Source organism: Musa acuminata, chromosome BXJ2-1, assembly GCF_036884655.1.
Source record: "Musa acuminata AAA Group cultivar baxijiao chromosome BXJ2-1, Cavendish_Baxijiao_AAA, whole genome shotgun sequence".
Taxonomy (NCBI): domain Eukaryota; kingdom Viridiplantae; phylum Streptophyta; class Magnoliopsida; order Zingiberales; family Musaceae; genus Musa; species Musa acuminata.
In genome coordinates, this window is record NC_088338.1 from 14,230,091 (window position 1) to 14,242,886 (window position 12,796).

The 12,796-nt window shown below is 45.6% G+C and overlaps 1 protein-coding gene across 1 annotated transcript; it reads right to left on the bottom strand.

Moving 5' to 3' along the window:
- Positions 1-4,544: 4,544 nt before the first annotated feature.
- LOC135598197 (uncharacterized) lies at positions 4,545-5,096 on the bottom strand. The gene has a single exon (XM_065091737.1). It carries the CDS (start codon positions 5,094-5,096, stop codon positions 4,545-4,547), a length of 552 nt encoding a protein of 183 aa, XP_064947809.1.
- Between the last annotated feature and the right edge of the window lie 7,700 nt (positions 5,097-12,796).

Consider the following 12,796-nt stretch of genomic DNA (forward strand, 5'->3'; position numbering starts at 1 on the left):
ACGCAGGCGGGCTGGCCGCGCAAGTGTGTCTCGGGAGCATGGAGCCAAGGAGCATGACGCAGGCGGGCTGGCCGCGCAGGTGTGTCTCGGGGAGCATGGGGCCGAGGAGCACGACGTAGGCGGGCAGGCCGCGCAGGTGTGGTCTCGGGCATCATGCAGTTGAGAATCACGACGCAGGTGGGCAGACCGCGCAGGCGTGGTCTCGAGGGTCATGCGACCGAGTAGCACGACATAGGCGGGCAGGCCACGCAGGCGCGGTCTCGGGCACCAAACCGAGAGGTGTGGCTCGGGCGGCAAGTCACCCTGAGGGGGGACTCGGCAATCTACGGCCGAGTCGTGTAGATTCAAAAGGGTTTAAGCCGGGGCTAACCGTGAGCCGGGAGGTAGTCAGGTAGATACTGAACCTTCGCTCGGAAGAGACTGAGGCAGGGCTTAGATTTCTTTTCCTGGGGACTACATCGGGTAGCCATCGTGGGTGCTTAGCCTCTCTTATGGAGCTCGCGGTCGGAAGTCGTCCCTTCTCGTTTCGGTCGCCCAGGCCTCAGCTGCGATGTACCGGTTAGCCCGCTGGAGCATCTCTGGCACCGTAGTGGGAGGTCGCTCCGCGAGGGACCAGAGGAATCTGGAAGGTCGTAGACCTATCACAAACGCCTGCACTAACAGAGAGGGGTGAGTGTCCGGCAAGCCCCGGATTTGCGTGGCAAAGTGATCCAAAAAATGTGAGAGGGGCTCGTCCTCCCTTTGTTTGAGTCCGAGGAGTAGTGCCGCGGAGGGCTTTGGCCATGCGCAGGCTACGAAGTGGAGCTCAAAGTCATTGGCGAGCTGGTCGAAGGAAGTGATAGTCCCGGTCTTCAGGCCGCCATACCACGCGTGGGCCGGCCCTCTCAAAGTGGTAGGAAACGCTCTGTACATCAGAGCATCAGAGGTTCCGTATAGCGCCATTTGGGCGCGAAAAGTAGCTACATGGTCCGCTGGGTCGGCGGAGCCATCGTAAGCGTCCAAAGAGAGGAGCTGGAAGTCCGGGGGGACTGTCAGATCCCGTATCTCAGGCATGAAGGGAGACCCTTGGTGTGGGTCCTCCCCAAGCTCTCCCTTGGACCTGTGAACCTCTTTCTGGACCTCGTCGAGTCGCTGGCTGACGAAGCGCAACTGGGCCCGTAGAGAGTTCGAAGAGAGTGCCTCAGGTTCCGGGCGACCGCTCGGGTTTGCCATCGCTGGATCCCCGAGTGGGGCCGGTCGGACCCGAGGCGAAGTGGGGGGCTCTGGTAGTGTCACGTGGGCCCAAACGGGCGCCTCGCGTTATCGCAGTGGTTCGATCACGGGCGGGTGCGCCGGATGAGAAACGAGCGGGATAATGGTTTGCACCATTTCCATCAGAGCTCGGACTTGACGGGCAAGGTCCTGAAAGGCCTCGGGTGACACGAGCGTTGAGTCGGCTGGGGCGTCGTCGGGCGACGACAAGCCCGGGTCGTTGAATATTCGCCAATATCGTTCGGAAGTCGTGGCGGGGTGTTCGTCACGATGGTCTCCTTGCGGGAGATGTTCCCCCGAGGCTTTGGTCGGGTGTGACCTCTCAGCCGCGGGCTCATCTGAGCCACTCGGGTGATCACCCGACATTCCGGGCCCTCCTTCTAGCGCCAATCTGATGCGGGAAACAACTTTGAGCCGTGGCCTCGGGGCCGACGCGGCTTGGTTCGGGTCCGAAAGACGGGGATCTCCTTGGGGGAGTTCCTCGAGCCCGCTGAGGAGGTCGGGGGCGGTGTCCGATCGGGACGGTGTAATCGTCTCTTCCGGGCAGGAACTCCTCGCCTGCGCGTCCGGAGGGGACATTCGGACTCGCACCTGCACAAAGGTCGGGCCGGGGTGCTCGGCCCGACCCCTCCAACGATCAAGTTAGAGGAAGATGTGGAGGGGGTTTCAAGAGAAGAAGTGTTTTAGTGTGTCTCGCCCCTGTCCCCCCTCTCCGTTTAGGATGCAAGGGTATTTATAGGGGAGTTTAGTGTTACCTGATGTGCTTGCCTATAGGAGGCAGGCTTGTACCTCTGATGGCGTCTGACATTGCTGTTGGCGTTGCGTGGAGAACCGAACTGCCGCAGGGCATGGGCGAGCCTCGGTCGTCGTTCTCCTCTGCCTCGGCCAAGCATGTTGGGTCAGACGATGATGAAGTCGTTGTCTGAGAGCGGGTGACGTCAGCGCACATCGCGTCGGCATTATTGCCCTCTTTGGGCAGAGTGTCGTCCAGGCGTGGCTGACGTCGTGGCGCGTCATGTCGCCATTATTACCCTCATTAGGTTCAATTGTAACGGACTATATTTTCCATTAAAACTGTGTGCAACTATAGACTTATCTTAATTCTGCAAAGCTTACATGGTGGCATGATTAGGTCTCTTGAATATTGTTTAACTTGATTTAGTTGTATTGGTATCCAGTCTTATTGATTCTTGGCAATTCAGTTGGTTTTTCCTTGAATATTCTGTGGTTTTATTATTTATAATTCAGATCTCCAACGAACCAACAAATTCCGCACTTCCTCTATATTTAGGTCATAGAACACAAGCCCTATGATCACAAAGCTGATGTTTTTAGCTTTGGAATTGTAATGTGGGAGTTGCTTGCACATTATTGGCATAAAAGAAACGCTCCTTCCACCCCTTATTACTAGAGGGAGCCTCGCTAACTCGAAAGCCCGCTCGGGTGGACAGATAGTAGCCCCCCGACCCCTTGGAAAGGCGAAAGCAAGAAAGAAAGAGAGACAGGGTCGGGGCGATATTGGCATAATGACATTCCCCCAGGAACGCCACGATGTAGCGCCAGGAGTTGGGCGCCATCTGAGACGGTGAGATGCGCCACCGTGAAATACAAGAGGTTATGAGGGGGTGCAGGGGGAGGCGCAGCTCGACCTCAAAAGCATCAATGGTGAGGGCGAAACCCCTCGGAATTGGGTCGTACGACCGTTGGCCCGGTTCAGGTGCCAGGAGAACAAACTCCTCCGGGATGCTGTAGAGATCCCGAAGGCGACTAAGCAATGACTCGCTCACAGTTGAGTCGTGGTCGCGTGGCCACATCAGGGCTTCGAGGGCCCGGGCTGCTTTTTCGTCGGATGACGAACTTGGATTCGACACTACCACCATTCTTCCAGCTCTAGCCGAAGAAGAGGAAGAAGAGAAGGAGGAAGAAGACACCATCCTTACTGACCTTTAGTAAGAAGAGGAGAACGATCGATGCAAACGAAATAGTGGAGTCTGAAGCAGCGGAGTCGGAATAGATAAGGAGACCCTAAGGGGGCTTGCCCCACGCTACTTATAAACAGGCCACATCCCACCAAAACAGCGACCCTTCCTCTCCGGAAGTGCGCTGCGAAGACACAAATGTCACCTCGCCATAAATATAGCCTGACATGGCAGCTAACGGCAGCATGGTGCAAAGTACGGAGGCGCTAATCATATCAGCCTCGAAAGGCGACGACTCCCGAAAGGGGCGGCCCTTTGACCTTCCCCAGGGAAAAAGCAACCTGGCCGCCCGCGCCCGCGGTTGAACGATCAATAGCTGACCAAAACAAAGTTGTTCCTCGGCTACATGATGCTCGAGGCCACACCCTCGGCCGCATAATGCTCGAGACCACCTCCTCGGCCGCGTAACGCCCGAGGCCACTTCCTCGATCGCATAATGCCTGAGGCCACCTCCTCGGCCGCATAATGCCCGAGGCCACTTCCTCGGCCGCGTAACACCCGAGGCCACTTCCTCGGCCGCATAATGCCCGAGGCCACTTCCTCGGCCGCATAATGACTCTGATCTCACCGTCTCCCAGGCTGAGCAAGCCAATGCTGAACACTGACTCTTCCTCCTCCTCAGTCACCTCGTCTCGGTCACCTCCCAGGCTGAGCAAGCCAATGCTGAATAGGGGACTTGGTCGGCTGCGTATCTTTTCTTTCTCTTACTCTTCCTCTCTGGTCTCTATACCTGCAACTGGGGCTCCTTCCTTCCTTTTTATGTTCTTGGAGTCTTCTTCCTGGGTTAATAGTTTCTTGAAGGGGAAGGTGGTACGGATAACAAAAGGAGGAAGCAATGATAATGACGATCATGACTTCTGTGTAGACCAATGACGTGGCAAGATGAGTCTCCTCGATAGCACACGGGGCGATGACGATGCTGACTTTTACTTTGACTAGCGACGTGGAAATATAGTGAGTCACGTCATAGCACAATGAATTGACCCTCGATCCAGAGCACACTGAGTCTCAACTTGCCTTGCTAACTAACCTCGACGCCTTAAGAGCACAATGAGAAAGCCAAAGAATACTATGGGTATCTCTCACAATTGGTTGATGCCAGAATGTAAGACGTCAGCAATCTCTAGTTCTTGCCCCTGCCAAGATTGGGGGCCACCCACCAGGGAATGTCCAACCGGTCCGACAGCCACTCGAGCCCATCCGGCTCAAACCCGCCGGAATCGATAACCTCCGTGATCTCACCATTTTCCAGGTTGACCACGCTCACGGTCGACACCAGGGTATCTTCCCCCTCCAAACTCATCTTCTCTTCCTTCACGTAGTAGATGGCATTCCCCAGGAACCCTGGGAAGTCCCTTGCGGCGACGCACACCGAATGGACTCGACCGGAATGTTGGGGTAGTCCGTTTTGATGAAGTAAGATCCGATGTCATCCTCCGATTGGTAGAACAAGAGCAGTACGCATGATGGGAGGGTGGAGAGTGGGGGGAGAGGAATGTCTTCGGCGGTGACGGGGTTGAAGAGGGAGACCGCGGAGGTGACTTTGGAGATGAGGATGAGCCACCCGTAAGAGGAGCCGATGCAATACATGCTGGTGGTGTGAGGTAGGCGGCGCATGCTTCCATTAAAGGCGTTGGCGAGGCAGAAGGCAGAACTGTTTCTTGGTTCCGGGGTAGAGAGGTAGAGGAGGAAGGGGAGCTGAGCGGGGAGGTGACGGGGCCAGGGGGGGACGGCGGAACGCCAACACTTGCAGACGGCGTGGAAGCGGATGTAGTCGGAGGCACTTCTCAAGAAATGGGAGGTGAGCTTGACGAGATGCTGGCGAAGCCCTGTCCACATAGCTATTCTTGGGACATGGTCGGCCATTGTGCGTCCCCTCTTTCTCGGTCTCTCTACCTCTATCTGTTAAAACCTTTGTAGATTCTAAACTTGGGGTTGATCTCTTTAGGGGATCGACTTCCTTGGAACTCTATAGGGGTTCCTCCCTCCAAGTTGCTGCTCAAAGGCTGCAGAAAAGATTCATCTATTGCTTATGAAAAGAGGTGGAATACATGACTATTTATAGGGCTTCTAAACCCTAACTCCTAATAGGACTCTTACTTAAGACTCCTACTTCTAACCAACTTCTAATAGGACTCCTTATCAAGACTCCTACTTCTAACCAACTCCTAATAGGACTCCTACTCAAGACTCCTATTCCTTTACAACTCCTTATTCATCTCTAAGAAATAACCTCCTAACCCTACCCGGCCACTTCACCTCTTTAATAAGGGTCGGCTTAGGTAGGTTTTACATGAATGTCCCTCTCAATTAGGACTCTCCTAGCTAGAGTCCTAAGAAACCCGCCCTCTTCAAATCAGCCTTGTTCTCGAGGCTGACGATTCATGAATTTTGGGAATTTGATCTTCAAGTCATCATAGTTCTCCCAAGTGGCATCTTCTGTTAGTAGGTTTGCCCACTGTATTAGCAATTCAGTAGTGGATCGTCGTCGTTGAGTCACGATCCGTCGATCAATAATGGCACTTAGCTTAGTCTGAAGTTCTCTTTGGGTAGTCATATTTGGTGGGTGGCTTTGGGCTGTCTCCAAGTACCTATTTACAACTTCTGTCTGGCCGTCGGTTTATGGGTGATATGCCATACTCCTTTTCAATTTAGTACCCTTATAGTGTAATTCTTTTGAGTCCCAATTGTAATGAGCTATGGGGCTTGGTGCTTCCTCCAATTTTTTTATAATCTTACTAGTCTTTGAATCTTCCTACCATTCCATCTTAATATCCTTAAGAAAGTCGCTGGTCAGAAATGAAACGGCTGAAACTTTAACTTGTTCGGGTAGCTGCGAAAGCGCATCAACAAGAACATTCTCTTTCTCCTTTTTGTAAGTTATTTTATAATCAAATTCAAAAAGTTTTGTTACCCATTTTTGCTGCTCAGGGGATGATATCTTTCGCTCCAAAAAGTACTTGAGGCGTTTATGGTCGGTTTTAATTTGAAATCGTCAGCCAATCAAGTAGGGTCTCCACCTCGTTGCTGCGCGCACAATGGCGAGCATCTCCTTATCATATGTTGACTTATTTTGATAGGAGGGAGATAATGCCTTGCTAGTGTATGTGAGTTATTGACCATCTTGCATGAGAATGGCTCCAATTCCGACTCCAGATGCGTCGACCTCAATAATGAAGGGTCGGTTGAAATCTGGTAGTGTTAGCACCGGCGTCGTTGTCATGGCTGCCTTAAGTTTGTCGAAGGCAGCGGAGGCTCTGTCCGACCATTGGAAGACATCTTTTTTCAGTAAGGAAGTAAGTGGTGCACTGATCTCTCCATAGTTTTTCACGAACTTGCAATAGTAGCCAGTTAAACCTAGAAAGCCATGTAGCAATTTTATGTTCCTCGAGGTCAGCCAGTTTTACATTGGTCCAATTTTGAAGGGGTCTACTGCCACACCTTCCTCTGATATGATATGCCCAAGATATTCCACCTTCTTTTGAAGAAAGCAAAAATTCATAGTGGTTGTTGTGTGTTCAAAAGGTAGTTTTCGGTATGTCTTCTTCGCATACTCATATTTGATGATACTTGGATCGAAGGTCCAGCTTTGTAAAGATTTGTGCTCCCTTTCATCTAGCAATTCATCTACAATTGGAATAAGGTATTTGTCCTTGATGGTTATGCCATTGAAAGCTCGGTAATCAACACATATTCGCCTTGTTCCGTCCTTCTTGCGTACAAGTAGCACCGGTGAAGAGTAGAGGTTGCAACTTGGCCGAATAACTCCTGTTTCGAGCATCTCTTTTACAATCCTTTCTATTTCATCCTTCTGGAGATGTGGATACTGATATGGCTGAACATTTGCTGAAGATTTTCCTGGAAGGATAGTTATACAATGATCATGCCGACGGGTAAGAGGTAGGTTGCGCGGTTCGTCAAATATATTTAAAAATTCAGCAAGCAAAGGAAGTAGATTTGGATCTTCAAATTCGGTTGGCTCTTCCTTAGTTTTCTGCTCAAGTTGTACCAAAAAGCCGCTGCATGCTTTATGTAAAACCTTATCCATTTGTTGTGTGCAAATCGTTGTTATGTCGCCCCCACGTTTCCCGTGCAATGTCACTTGTTTCTCCTTATTGTAAAATTTCATAATTAGTTTCATAAAATTCCAGGAAATATCACTTAATGTCGTCAACCATTTAATTCTGAGCATGGCCTCATGATTGTTAAGAGGGAGAAGGAAGAAATCTGTAATTATCTCTTGGTCCTGCAGCAATAGTTTCTCCTGCGGGCGCCTATGATCACAATTCAAAATCCGTCCATCGGTGACCTTAACATCAAACATGCAGCGATTCTCGATAGGTAATGCTATTCGAACAGCAAGCTTACTATTTAGGAAGTTAGTAGTATTGCCCTTTTCGATGAGAATAGTGATCGGTTGTTGTTTAAGAAGGCCTCCAACTTTCATCGTTTGCGGGTTTGAGTAGCCGGCTAGTGCGTGTACTGTAACTTCAGTCGGTTGTGTCTCTTCTTCCACATCTTCTTTATGTTCAAGGTTCTCTTTTGAATATTCAATGACCTCTTCTTCTATTGGTTCAAACATAAGAAGTCTTCCTTTTATCGTTTGCGGGTTTGAGTAGTTAGTTATTGTGTGTACTGTAATGTCGGTCGGTTGTGGCTCTTCTTCCGCATCTTCTTCGTTATGTTTAAGGCTCTCTTTTGAATGCTCAATGACATCTTCTTCTACTGGTTCAATCAAAAGAAGTCTCCCTTTTCTACAGCAATGCTTGTAACTCCATGGCTCGTCGCAATGCCAACATAACCGCTTCGTAGATTGCTCCCGAAGCTCTTCTCTTGTCAACTACTTTGGTGCAGGGACTCGATCGACAGTAGGTGGGGCTGAGGGCTTCAGTATTTCTGGTTGAGGAGCAACTCTAGTCCTCCAAGCTTCATGATTCAATCGCTCCTCTTGATGTCGTGCGAAAGAGATGGCTGCCATAAGCGTGTACGGTTGTCGCGCTTTAACTTCTCCCCGGATCTCCGACTTCAAGCCCTCAATGAAGGTCATCAATAGCTGTTTTTGATACCAATCATGAGTTTGATTAGATAACCTTTCAAACCTGGTTTGGTACTCCTGAATGGTAGAGGTTTGTCGGATCTTTGCTAGTTGTCCGTCAATATTCTCGTAATCGGTTGGTTTGAAGCGGATCAGCAATCCTTCTTTGAATTGTCGCCATGAAAGGACTCCACAAGTATGTTCAAACTAATCAAACCACTGTATAGCATCCCCTTTAAGATGTATAGTTGCAATTTTCACCATAGATGCATTCGCGGTTTTATGGTACCGAAAATATCGCTCCGCACGCGAGATCCAACCAATTGGGTCTCCTTCTTCCCATCTAGGGAAGTCCACTCTCATGCATGGATAGTTGGGGTTGGTCATAGAGCTTCCCCTCTCTTGGAAGTCATATCTTCGGGCTTGGTGCGATTGGGCAAAGCTCTCTCCTTGATGTGATTTCTTCGGGCTTAGTGGTCGGCCCAATCTGAGTTCGGTAAAGAGCATCTGAATCTTATCCTCCATTCGCGCCTCGAAGGCTTCAAATTTAGCATTTATTACCTCCTCAGATGCCATAGTATATGCCACCAAATCTGTGATGTTAAGATCTCTCTTTTGTTATCGGGTTAAAGGCATGTATTGGTTGAGAGAGGTGATGGTCGAAAGGGTTGGTGGATTGGTGGATGTAGGCTACGGTTTAGGCTTATTTTGTTGCTATTTTGGGTACAATTTGAGGGTGTGGTTTGGTAGAGTTTTAGGGCTGTGGATGAAAGTTTTGGATCTGTAGTAGATGGTAGCAAAGGTTTGATAGAAATCAGTGGAAGTTCAGCAAGTATGTGCTGTCTTGTAAGAGTAGAATTGTCGTAAAAAAAACAACGGTTTCTCGACATAATTTCCACCAAAAACTTGAGAGAATTGAGGAGGAAATTGATAGAAAAATCACAGAATATATGACAGCAAGGATATCTAATTTAATCAAGAAAATTTCGGTAGTTTAACAGCAAGGAAATTGGTGCAAGTTGCGATTGCAGAATTCTCGTCGAGAAATTTCAGCGGGTTACGATGAAAGTTTACAGCAACACAAAATCGTTTTTAGAGATGAATTTCTTAATAGATTAATCATAGATGGAAGCCAAGATGATCTATGAAGTGTATAAGAAATTTCATTCAAAAATGATTGCAAATAGATGGGTTAAGGCAACAATATGCGGCTAAAATTTTCTGCAGCATAGATTTTTAAGTATAGCTGATTGGACGTAAAAGATCAGTGGTTTATATTGAGAATTTTTTTGATGAAACCAAAGGAAATTCCACTATTAGGAAGTGTCAAAGCTATCATAAAAATTTCGTAGAGATTTGGATAGAAACAACGTAGTATCAAGATCAAACAAACAGTGCTATGCGGCTGAAATTTTACAGTGCAGATTTTCAAGTATAGCAGATTAGACGTAAAATATCAATGGTTTATATTGAGAATTTTTTGACAAAACCAAATGAAATCTGCTGTTAGGAAATATCAAAGATGTCATAAAAATTTCGTAGAGATTTGGATAGAAAAAACACAGTAGCAAGATCAAACAGACGGTGCTATACGGTTGGAATTCCACAATGTATCTTTTGTCGTAGAGATGAAAACTTTATGACGAAAAGTTTATGCAGCAATATAGAAATAGTTTTTTTGTGATTTTCAAATAAGAATAACTAAATTGCAACAGCAGTAAGGTAGAAAACCAGAACCTGTTGCAATTCACGGGGAGATCAAAGGATGATCCGTGGTGGTGGAGATGACGACGGAATTTGGCAACAATCTCTTAAGCAATTGTGGGAATTGCTTTGGGTGGTTATGGAGGGTTGATGGATGGCTGTGGAAGGGCAGCGAGATGCCAAGAACACTGCTCTGATACCAAGTGTTAGAACCCTTGCAGATTCTAAACTTGGGGTTGATCTTTTTAGGGGATCGGCCTCCTTGGAACTCTATAGGGGTTCCTCCCTCCAAGTTGCTGCTCAAAGTGCAGAAAAGATTCATCTATTGCTTATGAAAAGAAGTGAAATACATGACTATTTATAGGGCTTATAAACCGGTTATGGAACAGTTGAGATATGGTACGGAGAGCCCCCCCCCAAGGAATTACTTGACTCTTTTCAAACTTCCTTTCCTTGCAAGGAATTACTTGACTCTTTTCAAACTTCCTTTCCTTGCAAGGAATTACTTGAAATATTTTATGAATAAAAAAGAATTAATAAATAATATGACTCACTATAAAGGAATGTCTTACTAAAAATAGTTTCGATACTGTAAGCAATGGTCATGGTCAACTAACATTAATATAAATAGTAAAATGATCAATAGCCATAAAAGAACTAAAAGTACGTTATTTGAATATAAATTTTTTTGAAATATTTATTGACATAATTATTATTCGATATGGTGTTACACTAAATGTTAGAAAGATTAGTAGGCTACGAGGTCATGAGATATAAATCAAGTTTGGATAATAAAAATATAAAACAAATATAAGCGAATTAATATGATTCAAATATTGTTTCAACGAAAAAAAAACCTTAAACCGTAAAGAGATAGGAGAGTCACATCACCATGATGATCTCTCCTAAAGAAAACCTAATAAAAACTTGTCCAAATATAACAAAAACAGAGAGTAATAATAATATTAGAATTCCAAAATTACTGTAGTTGACCAAAGTTATTGAGGGTTGACCAGTCTAACTTCCTCTTACCATCGGAACAGTGGCAGACCAGCGATCGGACGTCGTAGACGTGGATGAGGTTATTACACTTGGTTGGAATTGGGCTGAAGCAAATCTCTCTTCTTCTTCGCTTTGCTTCGCTTGCGTTGCTGTTGTTCCGTAGAGCTCCATTTATAGAGTGAGGGAAGGTGGAGGGCTCGTTGCTCATGAGCAGAGAGGTGCGGTTGCGACGAGCAGCACGCGGTGACCGTGGTGGGCAACATGCGGGCGCGGCTACGGCGTGCAAAGCGAGCGACTGTGGTGAATAGCAGCAGGCAGGTGACTGTGGGCCCACAAGCAGACGACGATGAAGACCGCGGGGAGCATCATGGGCGACAACATGAAACTCAACGTGCGTGCGATGGTGCGTGAGGGCAGCAAGCGCAGGGGATGACTGCGGTAAGGAACATAGGTGGGGGTCGGTGAGAAGTTGACTCCAATCAACTTTCATAGTTGATTTGACTTGAGCCCAAATATGATTAAATTTTGAGTAAGTTCTCACAAGTTCCCGTCATCAAAACATTGGTATCGTTTTAGCTTAGATTCTTTTATCTTCTCTTCTTCATTGGGCATTATACTGAAGCTCGATGACGATCGATCAAATTTAAGCAGTGATTGAATTTACCCAAAGAAAGTGACTTCGTCAACACGTCCATGGGATTATGAGTTGTGTTAATTTTGTGAAAAAAGCTTTCATTTTAGTGATTACTTCTTGTATAAATTATACCTATCGTCGATTGCATATTGAATCGTATCGTTCGATCAATTTCTTATGTATGTCTCATGGGTTAAGTATAATTTCTTGGTAGATTTGTCGCAACAAATCTCCTTTAAGCAAATTATTAAGCTTATATATTTCAGATTTGTCTCTTGTAGATTTGTCTCTTGTACAATAGTAAAGATACTATAAAATTGCTTGTCATTTTATATAGTATCTAAGTGTCACACATATTGAATTACAATTAGCATGCAAATAGAAGCACATATAATATGTATATGTGAGATATGATTTATGATGTCTATACTTCATAAATATGATAAATGATATGTTAATATTTTTAGCTTTTAAAGTTGAAATTAATCTATGATATAGTTGAAATTAAAGTTGAAATTAGTCTATCATAAATATGATTTATGATGTCTATACTGCATGATCATTCAATGCAACAAGCCTAAGTGTACTAGCGAATTTGAGTATAAGATTAATCAATAATAATAAGTATGCATATAATGTCTAGAAGTAACGGTTGAATTGTTAACTACCTTAAACAAATCTCAAAACTTAAATGAGTTTGATCATGATTAAAGTGAGGAAGTTTGAGTTTTAAACATCATATATGTTAAGGATAATAAAATACTTAGGTATGAATGAAGTAATGAAAAATTAAATAGAGATAAAAATCAAAGAAAAGTGTTATACTAAAAATATTAGGATACATAAGTGAGATTGAAGGATAAGTTTAGACCAAAAATATAATTTTTATCAAACCAAATTAGATTTTATTGAAGTTGTGAAAATATTAAAATTATACTAGTAAAAGAAGAAAAGATAAAAAAAAAACCTTAAAATGAGGTATAATAAGATTGAACTATAGACCTCAAGTAACCTCTTAAGTGCCTCTTTGGTTTCATCCTTCTTACTCACCTAATAACCTATGATATTTTCTCTCATTCTTCAATCATTTTGTCAGCTTTTTATCATATCTTCATAGAGGCTAGAAAACCCCAGCTTCAAGGAAGATTGACATAAGAAAACCTCAATTCTTTCCTTAATATAGATAGGATT

What these genes read in the sequence shown, in the direction of transcription:
- LOC135598197 (XM_065091737.1), bottom strand. Translation starts at nt 5,096, where the DNA reads ATGGCCGACCATGTCCCAAGAATAGCTATGTGGACAGGGCTTCGCCAG.